Source organism: Octodon degus, unplaced genomic scaffold (assembly GCF_000260255.1).
Source record: "Octodon degus isolate 3935 unplaced genomic scaffold, OctDeg1.0 scaffold00079, whole genome shotgun sequence".
NCBI classification, from domain to species: Eukaryota; Metazoa; Chordata; class Mammalia; order Rodentia; family Octodontidae; genus Octodon; species Octodon degus.
Genome location: NW_004524655.1, coordinates 7387412 through 7405524, shown reverse-complemented (window position 1 = coordinate 7405524; position 18113 = coordinate 7387412). Strand labels below are relative to the sequence as shown.

At 45.9% G+C, this 18113-nt stretch overlaps 1 protein-coding gene across 1 annotated transcript; it reads left to right on the top strand.

Moving 5' to 3' along the window:
- The first annotated feature begins 1221 nt into the window (after positions 1-1221).
- Ung (uracil DNA glycosylase) lies at positions 1222-15333 on the top strand. The gene is made up of 7 exons (XM_004636270.2): positions 1222-1359; positions 1913-2119; positions 2888-2983; positions 5964-6061; positions 7496-7584; positions 8189-8367; positions 14249-15333. The coding sequence occupies exons 1-7, from the start codon at positions 1228-1230 to the stop codon at positions 14387-14389; spliced, it is 942 nt and encodes a 313-aa protein (XP_004636327.1). The 5' UTR covers positions 1222-1227; the 3' UTR covers positions 14390-15333.
- Positions 15334-18113: the final 2780 nt, after the last annotated feature.

Here is an 18113-nt window from a genome sequence, read left to right as displayed (position 1 = left end):
TAAAACCTTGATTTGTTTTGTAAACCACCCCCCCATGCCTTCCCTGAAGAATGTGACGGTGCAAATAAGAAAACGTTCCTCAGCATTCTGCAGAATGAGTTAAACTGTCCTTCCTTACGGGAACAAACAGAATGCCTGAAAATGGGTAAAATGGTCATCAGATGTCTTTCTAAGGACCGAGACAAAAACAATGCCTAAGCCAAGTAAAACATATTACTGTAAGGTTTACAAAATGTGACCTTGTCTATGGGAACAAAAAGTTAAACCTCAGTCATAACTGACTCAAAATAAGCTTTGTAAAATCCCCCCTCCTTCCTCTACTCTTGTGGTTTTAAGTTTGAGTCCGGTTTTTGATTTTTGGGTTACAACACTGTTCATCTGGAGATGGTGATGTGAAGCAAACAGGCCTCTCCATTCTTTTGGGGCTTTCGTTGAATAAATCTTTTTACCCTTTTACCACAATATATGGCCTCCTCCGATTTGATCAGGGGCAAGCGAATGAACCTAAGAGGTTGGTAACAAGACTAACTTAGCTTGTCGCAGAAGATGGAAAACTGTCACTGAATTTGGGATTTGTTTTGGAGAACAAAAAGGAGATACTGCTGTATCAGAAATACTTGGGGAGGGGAGGAAGGGATGAAAAGAAACGAATCCGGTTTGTGATTACCGGGGCAGGAGGGGTACAGTAGTGCCATCCGAGAATGAATACTTTGGAATCAACCTTCATGATCTTAAAATCTCCCCTAAGGTTTATAGACTTGGCAAAATGCTTGCTCTAAATTTGTTTGCAAATTAAAAAATAAAAAGCTTGTTTACCTTCAGTAAAACAGATGGTTGAAAGTGGATGAGATAATGCGTATAAAAGCTCAATGAACACTGTAAGGGCTACCTGCACCTCCACCGCACGGCACCCTCAACAGGGCAAGTGTTTTTAGTTTTTTTTTAAACATCCGCGAGGCGGAGGCACATGCCCTGAGGAGGAGGTGGGACGCACGGGCTCAATGAATGAAGAAGCAAGCCCTCCAGCATCGCTCACGCCCAACCTCGCCCTCCGGGCCTTGGGGACCGCCCCTCCTGCACTTGCGCACTGGGTCCTCCACCGCCCTCCGCCGCGACCCTCCCCACTTGGAGCATGCGCGGACCTTTTGGCGCCAATTTCTAGTCTCCGGGCGGCGCGGCCAATTCCAAGTCCGGGCGGCGCGCGTTCACTCTTACCTCGGCTCCGGGATGATCGGCCAGAAAACTCTGTACTCCTTCTTCTCCCCGAACCCCTCCAGGAAACGTTGTGCTTACAGTCCCGAGCCAGCCGACCCAAAGGCCGGCGTGGCGGCCGTAGCTGGAGAGAACGGCGATGTGACGGTGAGGCGAGGCAGGGACCGCCTTGGGGGCTGGGATAAGGGGAGGAAGGCAGGGGTCCTGCCAGGTTCAGGGGGTGTAAGAGCGCGCCATTCACGCGGTATCCCGGGCCTCCTGTTCAAAACAGGTTACACGTGGTCTAAACACCCCGTCGCAGTCCCTCACCGGCCGCCGTACTAAAGCGCTAGCCAATGGGGGCGCGCCCGTAGGATAGCGGCGCCAATTGCCGTGCAGCTGGCCCGCCCTGCTTAGCTTCCCGTCCAATTAGGAGAGAGAGGAGGCGGGATTCCTGCTGAGTATTTTTGCCGCGAAAAGTGCGCGTGGGGACTCCAGTGGCGGCTCCCGCCAGGAGGGGCGGGGCGTTTGGGTCCTGGGTCTCCGGTTCCGGAAGCTTTTCTAAGGAGGTCGCTGGGCGGCTTCACAGCATCTCTTATTTCGGCCGGGCGCAACTATGGGCATCTTTTGCCGTGGGTCGCAGGGTTTGGCTGGGAAGTTGCGGGCAGCTGGAAGAGAATCGCTGCGGTTCCTAACCCGTCCTTGCGGGGACCCTTTGCAGGCCAGCCCCGCCAAGAAGGCCCGGGCCGGGCCGGACGAGCCCGGCACGCCGCCCTCCTCGCCCCTAAGCCCCGAACAGCTGGACCGGATCCAGAAAAACAAGGCCGCGGCGTTGCTCAGACTTGCAGCCCGAAACGTGCCGGTGGGCTTCGGGGACAGCTGGAAGAAGCACCTCAGCGGAGAGTTCGGGAAACCGTATTTTATAAAGGTAGATAGAAGGTTTACCTTTCTCAAAGAAAACGCGGAGGCACCTCTGTTTAGTGCACCAGCAGGCCAATTCTGCCCGATGTTTTCAACAGATTCATATTTTCCTCTAATGCCCTTTTCAAGCAGGTAAAGGTGGTCGTGGTGTTTTGAATCTTCACCTTTATATCGGCTAAAGTTGTTAGATTGTAAGGTTAAGCCACCTCCTTTGCTCTCGGTGAACGAATGATTGGCCTTGTAAAATCACCAGCCAGCCTGAATGAAACCGTGCTTGCCTTTTGTAAGGGGAGAGAGGTTGGCATTGCTGGGAAAGTAAAGTGCAGCAAAAATGAACTTTGTTCCAGCTCAGAGAAAGTGAGGAAGAATTGGTGTGGTTGAGCAAGTTAAGTAGGGAGCAAATACTGGAGGGGGTGTGTGTGTGTGTTTTGTTTTGTTTTAAAGAATTTGGGGGGCTGGTGAGATGGCTCAGTGGTCTAAAGCACCTATTTAGAACAAGCTTAGCAAAGCACAGGGACCACGGTTCAATCCCCCAGCACCACATGCCAGCCAGCCCCGCCCCCTGGTGGGCTGAGCTGGCCACACACACACACACACACACACAGACATAAATAAAATTAAAAAAAAAAATTTACTAAAAAAAAAAAAGAATTTGGATTTAAAAAATGGCAAGGAACTAGATGAAGTTACAAACTGCTTTAGTAAGATTTCTTACTAAATTTATATGGTTTCCACCTAAAATCTGATTTTAAATGTAGTTTATCTTTTAAATTAGCTAATGGGATTTGTTGCAGAAGAAAGAAAACGTTACACTGTTTATCCACCACCACACCAAGTCTTCACCTGGACTCAAATGTGTGACATACGAGATGTAAGTACGGTTGTTGAATTTTATTATGGAAGGAGGGTAAAGGGTGTTTCTTGAGGCCCTGTGTTCCATCCCCAGCACTCCCTCTCCAGGTAGGCTGTCCAGTTGAGTAATGTGCATCATTGGAAACATTTCATGTAGTAGTGTCATCAAACTTAACAGAACTGACAATGCTAAATTAACTCGTAGAAGAAATAAAACAAGGGAACAGAAGATAATGCATCGGTGGGAGACCCAACCACTAAAACATTGTGACTTGTTTTCCGTGCATTTCATAATCAGTCTCTTAAGGGCTTTGTGAATGTTCCTGGGTGCAGTCTTTGCTGTGGGGTATTTGGGAAAGCCATGCCAAGTGAGAGACTGGAGGGCTCATTTGAAGGAGGAACTTTTTAGTATACATTTTTGTTAGACTTTTTCTTTAAAGCTAAGATGGCCATACTTGGCATCCTCCTACCTCAGCGTCAGAATGCTAGCCTATAGTATGTGCCCCCAAGCTCATGTCTATATTTTCAACTGATTTATATTTCCATTGTAATTGTACATATTTGTGGGGTACCCTTGATTTCAGTGTAAAGATAAGACTAAGGTAAGTGGTATATTTACCACTTCAGACATTTTTGTTTTGTGTGCAGTACATTCAAAATTCTCTCGATTAGCTATTTTGCAATGTTCAATTAATTGATAGACTTACTGATCTATGCCAGTGATGGCAAACTTTTTAAAGGAGTGCCAAACTGTAATACAAAAGCCACTTATTTATCACAAAGTGCCATCACTCCCATTATACCTGAATCCTGAGGTTTTAAGTAGAGAAAACAGCTCTACATTAACATCTTTTGTCTTGGGGAAAAAAAACCCAAAAACCACTACACATGTGCTGTAGGTTTACCACCACTGGTTGGTGCCATGTCACCGCTCTTGGGCACCCTTCCTGGGCTTTGCTAACTACTTGTTTGAAATCTACTTTTATGTTTGCTTTCATTTGTATTTTATTTAATACTGAAGACCCATGCCTGTATTAAGTGTTATGGCAGTGGTAGTGAAGAAGCTGGGTCGTGAAGCATTTGTGTCTTTATGCGTTTTTAGCTGACGGCCACCACGACTTGCCCACGCTGGCTCAGGAGCATGACCTGTGGCCTGCCTTTGTTACTTTGTCCTGTGTGTAGCTGCTGCGTGGCAGCGCTGGTCACTTCAGTTTTATGTTCAGAAGCTTACATTGACCTGACTACACTTCTAAAGACTGAAAACTGAGTGTGATAGACCCTCCTTAAATAGGGCTGTATGCTCTTGCCCAGCCTTGCCTCTGTCTCCGCTGCTGACAGTGGAGTGCCATGAAAGGGTTTCTCTGTAGAAAAACAACTGGATCCCTCTGTGGCACCTGTGGAAACCTGTTGCTGGCTTCCTAGTGATCGGGTTTTCCTCTGAGCTGTGACACCTTCAACACACGCTGGTACAAGGTTGGGGATTGGGGTTTTTATTTTTCTTCCTCCCCCATTTTGTAAGCTGAATTACGAAGTTAGGGTTTAGGGAATATCTTGCTCAATCAAAGAAGTGAAATAGGTGAACAAACCATCTGGGTAAGACAGCCATGCCCAATACTTAGACATTTTCACAATCTAGTAGCATAAGAATTTTCACTATAGATAGCTCCCTGTTTTTTAAAGTTTTAAATAAACTTACTACATTCAGTGCTTCTTATTCCTTATTCGAATATTGTGCTGTGTTCTGAATGTTATATTCTGATATAATCAGGGAGGACTCTCAAAGTATCAGATGTGCATCTCTGAGGCTGCTGGGCCTGTGGGCTGCTTTGCAGATGAGCATTCAAGATCAGGGAGATTAGCTGACTCACCTAAGATCACCCCGTAGCCAGGCCTGGAGCCCTGGAGCTGGCAGCCTTCCCTGCCAGGCTGGGTGCTTCATTTGGGATATGCTGGTGACCCAGTGAGCAGCGAGGTTAGAACGAGGACCTAACTGGTTGTGGCAGCATTGGTCTGCAGCTAGATTGGAGAGATGTACAAGGTGGCAGCTGAGGAGGAAGGTTCAGAGACAGAGCAGCATTCCAGTGAGGGCAAGGCAGACCACATATCCGGAGGCCTGCATTTCAAACACCTGGGAGATGGAGACTGCATTGGTTTTCATTGCCTCTTGCCGCCTACTCCTAGGGCCCCTTGGACTGATCTTTATGCTGGTTTCATCTGTTCCACCTCTAGGGGAATAGGCCTCTCTGCTAGTGAAGGATCTGACCTGTATGGAGGTTTAAAATACAATTCTCAGGGCTGGGGATATACCTCCCAAGCGGCACAGTTCCTGCCTGGCAAGCACAAGGTCCTGAGTTTGATTCCTGATACAGACAAAAAGAAACAAGCACACTTGTCCCTTCACACGCCAGCCCCCTGTGATTCATGACAGACATGAAGCACCAGTGAGTACTAGTAGCTTGCTGCCGGGCTTTTCCATAATGGACAAGTAAGTGCCCCTGATCGAGAGTCTTGAGTATTCTATTGATTTGAAAGAAGCCTACAGTGTTGAGCAGAAGACACACAGCATGAGTGCAATAACCCCCGTAATGTGGGTGATTAAAACTGGCTAACTCTGGGGCTGGTGGTGTAGCTCCAGCAAGCTTGCCTAGAATGTTTGTCTGGCATTCTAGGAGCCCTGGGCTCAATCACCAGTACTGTGCACATAAAAAACAAAGACTAACTCAGATGGTGTGCCACTGTGTGTTTCTGGGCATGTTTACTTTTGTCACTTGAAAAGCTAAGAGGATAAATGTGAAATTAACTTCACCTTGTCTCACACTGAGCAAAAGGATGGCTGCACCTCAGGGTGGTACAGTGAAGGATCATGGGAAGTGGGAAGTGACAGTGCTGAGCAGGGCTCCCCTCCTCACCGATGTGTCCCCCTGTGCATAATCAGCCATGTGTTTGTTGGAACTGAGCACTGTGGTTGTGTCTTATTCTTTGCCACCTGGTGTTCACAGGTGAAAGTTGTCATCCTGGGACAGGATCCTTATCACGGACCCAGTCAAGCTCACGGGCTCTGCTTTAGCGTCCAAAGACCTGTTCCACCCCCGCCCAGGTACAGTAGCTGTACACACACATGGCTGCAGTCCAGCCTCGGTTGCGTTCAGATGTGTACTTTGCATATCAGAGGCCCACTGTTTGGGGGACCTCGAGCAGCCTTTGGAGCAGGATTTTTTCTCCGTGTTGGCACTGTTGGCGCTTGGGCTGAATCATTCTTATTCTTCACTGTGGGAAATCACAGTGTGCTGTGTACTGTGGGAAGTTGTGTGGGAGGCAGCACTTTCCCTAGTTAAGAAGCTTTGGAGAATTTTATATGAAATGCATCCCATACAAAGTGGCTGGGTGAGGTCGCACACGCCTGTAATCCCAGCATTCTGGGCGGCTGAACAGAAAGATTGTAATTTTGAGTCCAGTCTAGGTACTATTTTTTTTTTTTTTATTTTAAAATTTTTATTATTTTAATCAGATTTTATTGGTATGTTTTGGCTATACCTAATGATCACATTCATCATAATTTGTACTCAGAACTTGATTCTTTTTCCCATTCTCCCCGTCCTTCCACCCCTTTCCCTCCCCATTTATAAAAGCTTTGTTTCCACATTCCCTTCTTTTCTACTTTTTTTTTCCTTTCCCCGTTCCCCTCCTTTGTTCCCCTCCCCATTTGAACATTTTCTTCCTATTTTACAATATCCATTATACATTTGGAGCCTTATTTATACTTTCGGTTACTCATAACAGAGAAATAACATGCTATTTACACATGTGTGTCCCATTTATTTCACTTAAGAGTATGGCCTTGAGGTGCATCCGTTTACCTAGAAATGTCTCAAGCATACCCTCCTTTATGGCAGCATAGACGTACTTCATTGTGGGGAAAAAGCACCTCTTTTTTTATCCATTCATTAGTTGATACAGTCCAGGCAATTTAAAGAGGGAACCTTGTCTCAAACTTTAAAAAAAAAAAAAAAAAAAAAGAAGTGGGGTCAAGTAGGTAGGGCTGAGAATGTAACTCAATGCAAAGGCCCTGGCTCAATCCTTAGTATTACATACACAATAATATATGCAAATATAATAAGGGTATATGCATGTCATAAGTGCTGGGCTTTTTTTTTCTCTTTTTCCGCCTCTTATTGAGACAGGGTCTCACCATATAGTTCTGGTTGACAGCCTTGAACTTGCAGCAATCCTCCTGCCTCAGCCTCCCAGGTGCTGGGCTTACAAGCGTGCACCTCCACACCAGGGTGGACCAATTTCTTTAGGTCCCCAACGTGCTTCTCTGACCCTTGAATCCCAGTACAGATAAAACATCTTAAGATTTCAGTTGTTTACCTTATGAATTAGGGTCATAGGTTCCATTGTTCCTTCCTAGGACTGGCTTTAAACCTCTTAACCTTTTCGTGTACATCTTTGGAGATTAATGAACTTTCAAAATGATGCTTAAGATTCTGTGGTTTTTTTTTTTTTTTTTTCCTTTCTGGCTTGCTTGCAGTTTGGAAAACATCTATAAAGAGCTGTCGACAGACGTAGATGGCTTTGTTCATCCTGGCCATGGAGATTTGTCTGGGTGGGCTAAGCAAGGTAAGCTCAGCCCTGCTGTGCATATCTTGGGCTGAGCCCAACAGTTTTCATATATATAATTACAGTGTGTGTGTTTGTGTACTGTCTGAGACACGGTCTGACTTTGTAGTTTAAATTGGTGTTGAATTGACTTTAGAGTCCAGGCTGGCCTTGAACTTGCAGCAGTCCTGTTTTCTCAGCCTCTGAGTGCTGGGATTGTAGGAATGTTCCACCACACTGGATTGGTTTGCTATATATTTAAAAAGCTAAATATGTTTTACCTTGAAGCCCATTTTTAAATATTTTAATTATCAGAAACATTTGTTCCCATTATACTGTTTATTCTCTGGGGTTAATATCAGGATTTTTTAAAAAAAATTCTGATGACATTTATCCCATATTTACTTTTAAACTATAAGATGCCAGAAAGGAAGAGATGGAAATAAAATGTTGCTGCTAATCATGATGAAGCGATTTCTTTATGACCTGGTTTATTTGGCTGCACTGGATCCTACAGAATAGAGCGAATGATTTCATGGTGTGTCTGGGGCTAGCCCCTGTTGTCTGGAGCTTGCGCTGCTGCCTCTGAGCCTTCTGTTCCCGTTTCTATGGCCTGTGTTTGTAGGTGTCCTCTTGCTCAATGCCGTCCTCACTGTTCGGGCCCATCAAGCCAATTCCCATAAGGAGAGAGGCTGGGAGCAGTTCACCGATGCTGTTGTGTCCTGGCTCAATCAGAACCTGAACGGCCTCGTCTTCTTGCTCTGGGGCTCTTATGCTCAGAAGAAGGGAAGTGCCATCGACAGGGTATGACTTTAAAATTCTGCTTTTTGAGACAGGGCCTCACTCTGCAGTTGAGGCTGACCTTGAATCCACTGCGTAGCCCAATCTGTTCTCAAACTCACAGCAATCCTCCTGATCCTCCTCCCTCAGCCTTCTAAGTGTTGGGATATATGCCTGGCTTAAAATACTTTAAACAGAATTCTAGGAGTCCCTGATACTGGTCTGTGGTCCTGGGAACTCCACGTTATGAAATGAATCTCTGAGAGTTGGAATCCCCCCCAGAAAACTAAGCTGAATTCACGTAAATTGTAGGAACAATTCATTGTGTATAAGGAAGGCAGCTGGCAGTTTGCAGTTCAGTGCAGTTACTAATTTAGGCGTCCTCTCACAGAGGGTTTGAAAGTCCCTGGGTTCCTTCATTTAACGCATCACACACACACACACACACACACACACACACACCCCGTGTGTGATGAATGAGGCAAGTGTCTTGGCTCCAGGAAATATGGGAGCGTATAGAAAACATGAGGAATTGCATTGAATGAGAAATTTAATTTCCCCATGAAGTCCAGTTGGTGCTGATCCCTAAACCCCAGCTCTGCTTACGGGCATGGCCAAGCCTAGAGCTTCAATTTCTGCCCTTCCTGCATCCTCTCCCATCTTACAACCTCCCTGCTTTTCCCATTCAGTAACTTCTGTACCTGTGTGCTGAGATGTGGAGCCTAGGGTCCTCCTTGAACCCCCTTTTCCCTCTTCTCAAGTCCTGTCCATCAGCTCTGCCTTAGAGACATCCTAGTCCTGCAGCTCCTCGCAGGTGTCCAACCCCTGCTCTGGGATCCCCTGCCTGCCATTCTCTGCAGGATGCAGATATCGGTGGATTGATAGAGGAGTAGTGGAGACGTGTGCTGGGGATGGGAGGGAGGAGAATTAGGAAGGATGGTTTAGCTTGGAGTGAGGCTGAGGTGGGAAGTGTGAATGGGAAGAATTGTCCCATAAATGTTTTAATCGCTGAGGTCAAGGGCTCATTTCTGGTGCATCAGAAATGTGCAGTGACATTGAACCTGACCATTTGTCAGCAGGCATCAGGGTGTGTGTTTTTTCTTTTTCTTTTTCAATGTTTTTTTTTTTTTTTTCTGATACCAGGGATCGAACTTAGGACCTTGCACTTGCCATGCAGGCGCTTAAGCTGCTAAGCTATATCTCCAGCTGGGGTGTGTGGTTTTTTTCATTCTGAGTCTTACTTAATAGTTGGCAAAGGACTTAGGTACGGGGTGTGGTTCCTTATCCCCATTTTGCATTGGGGTTCAGAGAGACAATTCACATACCCAAACTTGTCAGTGAATGATGGGGCCAGGATTTGGGCCTGCTGCACAGAGCTTAGGATTTCATGCCCCCCAAACCCTTGGGGAGCAGCCACCTCATCTCTCACATTTGGGCACTATTTTTAAGGGTAGTGGATACCAATGATTATAAATAGTGTGATCCCAGGTACTTAGGAAGCTGAGCCAGAGGATCACAGAAGCAGCTTGGGCAACTTAATTTTAAGACTCTGTCTTAAAATTTAAAAAGGGCTAGGGAGGTAACTCAGTGGTAGCACACTTGCCTAGCCTGTGTGGAGCTGAGTTCAGTACCTGGTACTGCCGTACTGAGGTGAACAGAGTGTCTCGTCTCACATCCTAGCTCCTGTCTTCTCGGCCTCTACCCACCTTGGGTGAGCACTGGGGGCTTTTAAAAATTTCTGATGTGTCCTTCTGGAGTATTTTTATGCATACACAAGCAAATACTAAATGAGAGTAAAAAGAATCCTAGACTGCATAAGATATTTTCAGAGGATTTGCTTAAGGAAAGAACTGCAGAAAAAAATCTTGAGTGAATTTGACCGTGAATGAACTGCTAAGGACAGTTACCCAAGTAGGGAAGACGTGCCTGTCACTTCTAATCTCTGCGCCTCAGGGAGGTTTACAGCCAATGTAATTCTTAGCACATTAGGTAGTCTTTGTTATTGTTCAACAAGGCTTAATGTAAAAGTAAACCGTTGCTGAAGAAGATCCACCATTAAGCCACATTAAGTATCTCTAGCAAGTCTTCTAAGTTGTAGATCTAGTGCATACTACCTCCTTATTAGTGGACCTTAAACCCATCAAATTCATTTTCCACACTAAAGTCTCTCTTCTCACTAAACTTGTACATCGATACTACTCTGCAGTAAAAAATAACAGCTGTGTGGTTATTGAACCAGAACTCTTTTTTTTCACAACTCTTGATAGCATGCCGTTCTTGGTATCTCTCTAGATGTCTGGTCTCCTATTCCTCTATCTTCTGCTCCCCTGTCCTCTCCCCAAGTGTAGTCATTCGTGTCTGAAAACTCCCTCCATCTCTGCTGTCTTTCAGTTCCACCCCATCTAGCCACCTTGGCCAGCATTGGCGTTCATCTGACTGCCCCGAGGCTTCCAGGGCCTTCTGGGAAGGCCCGGGCTTAGGCTGCTCAGCTGGGCTGGGAATAGCCTGTGGAGGGGCTCACTGCCCTGGCTTTCCTCTCAGCTCCAGGTGACTGTGCCACCTGCTTGCTTCCTGTGCCTGCTTCCCTGCCATTTTTGGCACGGCCTAGGTCCTGGGTCCTGACCTAGGAGGCTTTTCCTTCAGAGCCCAGCATTGCTGACAGAGACAAGGCCTGCACTGCTTACCAGTGTGTTGCCTTGTTGTAATGCTCTGTGGCCATTATTTGATGCCTCACAGTGATTGTGGGCAGGGGGCTGTGGTATTGGGGGTTGAACCCAGGGATTTACACTGATTCTTTTCTGTTTTTTCTTAAATTAAAAAAATTTTTCATTTATGTATTTGGTATGGGGTCTCACTAGGCAGCTCAGATTCCTAGTGATTCTCCTGTTTTCAGCCTCCCCAGTGCTGGGATTACAGGTGTGTGCTGCCACGCCCAGACGTGGTCGATGACGCAGCGCACCCCAGGATTGAACCTTGGTCCCTGAGCTTGCCAAAGCAGGTGCTTGGTCCGCTGAGCTATCTCACTGGCCCTTGTTTTCTATTTTGAAGCAGCTTCTCAGTAAGTTGCCCGAGGTGGCCTCAAACTTGTGACCCTTTTGACTCAACCTCCCAAAGAAAGGGCTGGAATTACAGAGTACACCATCATGTCCAGCTTGTTGCTGCTCCTCGTTGACTGGTAAAAGCTCAAATGCAGGGGCCAGGGAGCTCACTCAGTAGAATAAGCGTTTGGCAAGTGCAAGGGCCTGAGATCAGTCATGCAGCCTAAAGGACTCTAACAAGTTCCCTGTAATTACTGGTCAAGTGGCAGAGCTGGGATTTGAATGCACGCTGTCTGGCCCTTAGGCTGTGTGCTCTGCCCCTGCTGGGCTGCCTCTAATTATCATTCCTGCTACAGTGGGCTCCTTTGAGGCAGGGATGTTCTAAAAAGCTGTTCTGATTTTCTAGGCAGTTTTATTTAAATATAGAAGATAATTGAAAGAAAACCAAAACTGGCCCATAATCTCTGTTCAGATAACTATACCTGGCATTTAAAAAACACAGTAGTTATTTTGTGGTGCGACAATTCAGACACTAGAAAAGTACAAAAGGGAAATAAATGTCTTCTAGAGTTTCATTCACCTAAAGGGATTATTATACATGCAACAGTGGATTTTTGTGTTTGGCAGTGCTAGAGATTGGCACCTACGGTACCTGCTTCATTACGTGCCAGCAAGTGCTCCAGTCTAGACCTCAAAATAATTTTTTCTTTTTGTAAGACAGGGTTTCATTATGTAGTTACGGCTGGCCTTGAACTTCCTTTGTAGCCAGGGTTGGCTTTCAATGTATAGATCCTCTTGCCTCAGCCTCCAGGGTGCTAGGATTACAGGTGTGCACCACTATGCCCTGCAAAAATAAATTTTTGATGCTTTTTGTGCTTTCTATTGGTATTTATTTATTTATTTATTTATTTATTGTGTGGCCAGCTCAGCCCACCAGGGAGCGGGGCTGGCTGGCATGCGGTGCTGGGGGATTGAACCGCGGTCCCTGATGCCTTGCCAAGCTTGTTCTAAGTAGGTGCTTTAGACCACTGAGCCATCTCACCAGCCCTTTCTATTGGTTTTTTTTTTTTTTCCCCCCACTTGATAAGTTTTGAGCTGCAGATGTATCGCAGACTGATCTGGCCGGCAACCTCCCAAATGAGTGGATGGCAGAGGCTTAAATAGACAAGTGGTATGATTTAGGGCTCCAGGAAGATCAAAACTCTCCAGCAGAATTTGAGTTGTTTAGGGGCTGAGATAAAGGGATGGAATACTGAGGAACGTGAGGAAAACTGGGCAGGAACTTGGAAGTCTGTACAAAGGCTTCCCACATAGTAAATTACGCTAATTAGGAGAACTGTCTGATCATCAGGTTGACATTCACTGAAGGAGTGAGACGCCTACAGCTGCAATCTCTATCTAGTTAATTGGGGTTGGCGCCTGGTGTCCTCAGCTGTGGCCTTATCTTGTCCTTTGAGATGTCATAGCATCACAAGCCGCTATAGGCCTCAGCTGCGACTCAGAGAGGTTCACCTGCTATGAATCTACTGCCTACCTCCACATAAGGGGCCTCAGCCTGGGATAAATAAACATAAAAAACAATTCATTTTAAATCCTGCTCAGAGCCACTGCCTAGTGCTGGCATGCCCAAGGCCCTGAGTTCAGTTCCCAGCACATTGTTTTAAAGTACATGGAGCTTGACTTCGTGCTTTCAGCAGCTGGGTGATGTTCCATTCTAAGAATTCTGGAAAAATATTAAGTCCTGGAGCACTGGACTTATATGAGGCTTTTAGCTGAATTTTAATTCTTTCTGTAATATTGGGAAATGAAGCCAGGGAGTACTTAGTTTATCTCCAGCACTTTTTTAGAATTTTATTTTGAGACATAGTCTAGCTAAGTTGCCCAGGCTGGTGTTGAACTTAATGATCTTCCAGCTTTAGCCTCCCAAGTAGCTGGGATTACAGGTATGAATCATAATACCCAGCTTTTTTCCCCTGTATTTAGGACAGGATCTACAGAGTCTCACTATGTAGATCGGACTCGTAGTGATTCTCCTGTTTTCAGGCTCCCAAGTGCTGGGATTACAGGTGCATGCCACCATGCCCAGTCTCAGTCGCCCTCTCAGCGTGCCGGGCCGGCATGGCAGGCTGGGGATCAAACCCCAGCTGCTATGCCCAGCCTAAGCAGGCACTTTAGTCTGCTGAGCTATCAGGCTGGCCGATACCCAGCTTTTAGCTGGACTTTTCTTCTTTTCTTTCATCTTTTCTTTCTGGAAACAACATCTCTCAGTTTATATTCTGGGCTGGCCCTGAGCTCACTGTGTAGCCCAGGGGTAGTCTCAGTTTCACAATGATCCTCCTGTCTCAGCCTCCTGAGACAGCCTCACACGAAGGCCAGTTCTCTGGAACGCTGGCTTCTTTACAATCAGAAAATTGATTCCCAATCTCAGGACCACATTTCTAGAAGCTTGTGAAACATCTTCAAGGTTTCTCCAGGGATTATAGGTGTGGGTTATCATGACCAGCATTAGCTGTTTTTATACTTGGATGCAAGCAGTGTACAGTCAGTCCTGCTCTACAGTCACCTTTGTGTGATCACATGTCGTACAGTTCTCTAGGAGATGTCATCTAAGTGGCCTCTTAGCAGAGATTACTGTATCACACTACTTGGAACCTGCACATTGCACAGCTGCCACCAAATAGAAGGCTGGTACTGGTCCTGTGCGACCTCAGAGCTTAGTAGAAGTCAGCCCTCTACAAGGGAGGAAATATGAAAAGCTCCCATACAAGTGCTTAAGGTAGATTCGCTTTGAGTGGTGGAAGCATTTAAGTGGAGCAGAGGGAATTGCCTTCCTGATCTGTCACTTACTATTGTTGTTCCTTTTCCAGAAGCGGCACCATGTCCTACAAACTGCTCATCCATCCCCGTTGTCAGTGTATAGAGGATTCTTTGGCTGTCGACATTTTTCTAAAGCCAATGAGCTGCTGCAGAAGTCTGGCAAGAAGCCCATTGACTGGAGTGAGCTGTGATCCCACACAGCAGTGGTCATCTCCTGGGGTGATTTTTGAGGTGCTGCTGTTGAAGATTTGTCAGATACGAAGTTACTGTAAATTTCTGTACTGTTGAGCACTCTGCTTAACAATGAGAGAGAGCCTTCTCAAAGCAAACAAGAACCAGGCTGTCCCGTATGGCAGCTTTATCCAGCCAGAAGTAGGTAGCAAAGATACCCTTTGACAGCTTCTGTGTATTTCAGTTGTCCTCTAATCAAGGCAGAGTGGCTTGGTGAAAAATCTTCTCACAGGACAGCTGAGTCAAGTAGTCCCTTGGGGCTCTTCCCCTCCTTTTTAGCCTTACAGTCAGAAGGGGAAATAAGCACGTTTTTGACACCTCCTCCAAAAGTTTGGTGCTTGCTGCTAGTTTAGACTTTATAGGTTACAAGGTATTTTGTTTTTGCTTAGAACCTCCCTGCTCCTTCTTACAAGGAATCCCAGATCCCTCCCTGGAGAAACCTTGAGAATGTTTTGCAAGCTTCTAGAAATCTGGCCCTAAAATTGGGAATCAGTTGTGGTGGAGGCCTGCATTCCTGAGAATTGTCTTTGGTGTAAGCCTTAGCAAACCAGCAGGCTAAAAACCACAGCTGGCAGCAGGTCCTTCTCCTGTTCTTTGAGTGCTTCCTGGAGTAGTAGGTAGTGAAAGTTGAACAAAGATGAGGAGAGGGTTTTTTTAATGAGAGATAAGTGTTTCTCTCAGTGCTGATAAGGCAGCACAGGCTGCCCAGTGCTGTTTGTTTTGGAGATTTATTTTTTATTTTTTGCAACACTGGTAAATTTAACCTTTTTTTTAATGTATATATAAAATACACAGATACATATTTTTTTTTAATTCTTTTTTTAAGAGACGACTGTCTTTACTGAGTCTGCACCTCTACTGGATGTAATAGAGACTTTGTTGTCAGCAGGGTTAAAAAGTTAGCCCTGTACGAATTTGGTAATAAAAATTGTTGAAGTTTCCTTTTGTACCAACCTTCCTTTGGTGTCTGCGAACACTTCAGGGCTGTCCTTGTACTTGGTTAGTGTCTGTGCCCCACCCTCTGGTTGCCAGGGCAACCATTGAATGTTAAAGGCAGGGCAGCCCTACCTCCAGCCAAGATCCACTGCTATGAAGTTGCCCACCGCCCTTAGCCAGGCTTTGGTAAGCCGCAGGCCCCGCCCCCTGCCTGGAACACCTTGACCCCTATCTTCTGTAGGCAGAGCAGGCTAGCTGGGGTTGGCAGGGACAAAGATCAATCCTCAGGGGATCTTGGCATCTTGTCCTGGCTTTTTCCTGCCGTACAGTGACTGCATTTCTAGACTTCCCTAGCAATCTGATGTGACTTGATGGTTGCCTATGGGCCTACAAGCAGTAGGCCCTGAGATCCGGTGGAGTGTCGGGATGGAGATGGGATTCCCTGGTGTCTGGAGAAGGAAAGAAGGTACAGTGGGTGTAGCTCTGCAGAACATGTGGCTTGGTGTGCGTCGTGCCCTGAGCTCCATCCCCAGCACCAAAACCTGAAATGGTGTAATGAAGTGTTGTAACGTGTGTACCAGAAGTGAGTAAGAAAGAATACGTTAGTGACACATGGAGACCTGCAAGTATGTTCGGCAGAGTGGGGATAGAACACTTCGGCTTTGCTTGGAATCCCTTCCTGTGTGGCTCTCAAGTTTTTTGTGTGTGGAAAGGAAGATTAGGAGTCTGCATCTGGATCAGCCAGCAGGCTTCTGCAGAAGAATGATTCCTCCTCAACTTGATTTTTGATCCCTTTCCTGAAGGGCTGCAGTGGACTCCTTTACCCAAAAAAGAGGTAAAGCAGTAGCACTTGTACTGTGTAGGCTTTGAGACCTCCCTGAGTGCAGGACTGTGAGGAGAGAGGGAACAGTTAACTCAATAAACAGTTATTTGGTGTTCTTAAAAAACAGCCAAGTTGGGGCCGGGGAGATGGCTCAGTAGAATAAGCTCTTCCCTGGCAAGCGTAAGGGCCTGAGTTCAATACCGGGTTCCACCAAAAAAAACAACAACAACAAAAAACATTCAAGTGTGGTAGCCCAGGCCTATAAATCCCAGCTAAGTGAAACCCTTAGAGCAGGAGAATCTAAGTACCAGGCCACCCTGGCCTACATAGGGTGATCATGTTTCAAAAAGGACTGGAGATAGGGCTTGGTAGAGTTTCCCTAGTATGTGCAAGGCTCTGAGTTCAATGTTTAATATGAAAAAAACAAGTTTTAAAAAGAAAAAATGTCTTTTTGACATAGGGTCTCATTGCAGTTCAGGCTGGCCTTGAGCTCACATTGTAGCCCAGGCTGGCCTCAAATTTATTGCAATCCTCCTGCCTCAGGCTCCCAGGTGCTGGGATTACAGGCGTGTACCATCATGCCTGGCACACAAGTCATCTTTTGACTTTGTTATGCTTCCAACCCTTGATGTGCGTAAATGAATTTAAAGAAAGAATAAAACACATTCTGCCCCCTTTAGACCAGAGGTTGGTTGGCATACTTGAAGCATCAGATACAAAGTATTCTGGTTTTGAAGTCATCTGGTCTCTGGAAACTATACATTTGGAGAAAGAAGGTAGAAAAAGTCAAACTAGCTGAGACTCTGTCTCCATAAAACTATTTGTAGACAGTGAAATTTGAATTTAATACTATTTTTGTATGTCACTATAAATGTTTTTTGTGGGCCAGGGAAATGGCTCAGTAGAATAAGCACTTGCCTGGTAAGTACAAAGGCCTGAGTTCAATTCCTGGTTCTGCAAAAAAAAAAAAAAAAAAAAGGGACAGATAAATGTTTTTTGTTTATTTGATTTGGTTTGTCTTATGGTGCTGGGGATTGAACCCAGTGCCTTTGGAGTGAAATATCTCCCCAGCCCATTTTTTAAATTTTGAGATAGGATCTTGTTAAGCCATTAAGTTACCCAGGCTGGGGTTGAATTTGGGATCTTCCTGCCTCGGCTTCCCCCAGAGCTGGAACTCCAGACAGGAATAACACTACAGTTTTGATCTGACAAATATGGAAATTGCTCCTAGCTATGTGCAGTGACACCAGCCTGTAATTTTAGCTATCTGGGAATATGTGGTTCTAGGCTAACAAGTTTGAGGCCAGCCTGGGTGTCCTGCTAAGTCTCTGTCTCAAAAAAGAATGGTAGAATGTCTTGCTTGAGACGCTGGGTCAAGCCCCCAGTTTCACAAAGGACAAAAACTCACTGCTAGCTTGGGAGCCATAGTATATAGACTCTTGGGTCGGGCACTGTCGGGCAAGGTGGAAACAAGAAAAGCTACCCTGAGTCAGCACTGGAAAAGAGGAATTCTCATAGCTGGAGTGTCTGAGCTGCATAAATAAGGGGAAAAGGAAGGAAAAGGAGAGCATTTTGTGAGAAAAGCAGCCTGTTCAAGGCCAGGTATGGGACTCAGTGCTGGGTACTGATTAGAAGGATCTGCATGGCAGTGTGGTACTCCGGACTGTAGAGAGGAGAGGATCTACTTATGGCTTGGCTTTCGGACCTTCGAGATTAGTAGCCCAGGGAAATCACTTATGCAAATGTCATCCTGAGAACCCCACGTTGTAAATTAATTGTGTGAAAGTTCACTATCTGATTTTGATTTGAGTCTCGTAGGGCAAAGTCGGGAGAGGATCGTTGGTGATCTTTTCAGTAATGGGTTGTTACTAAGCTTGCGTTCAGATGGTACATTTCCTCTGCCTTGAATTCACCATCTACTTCCG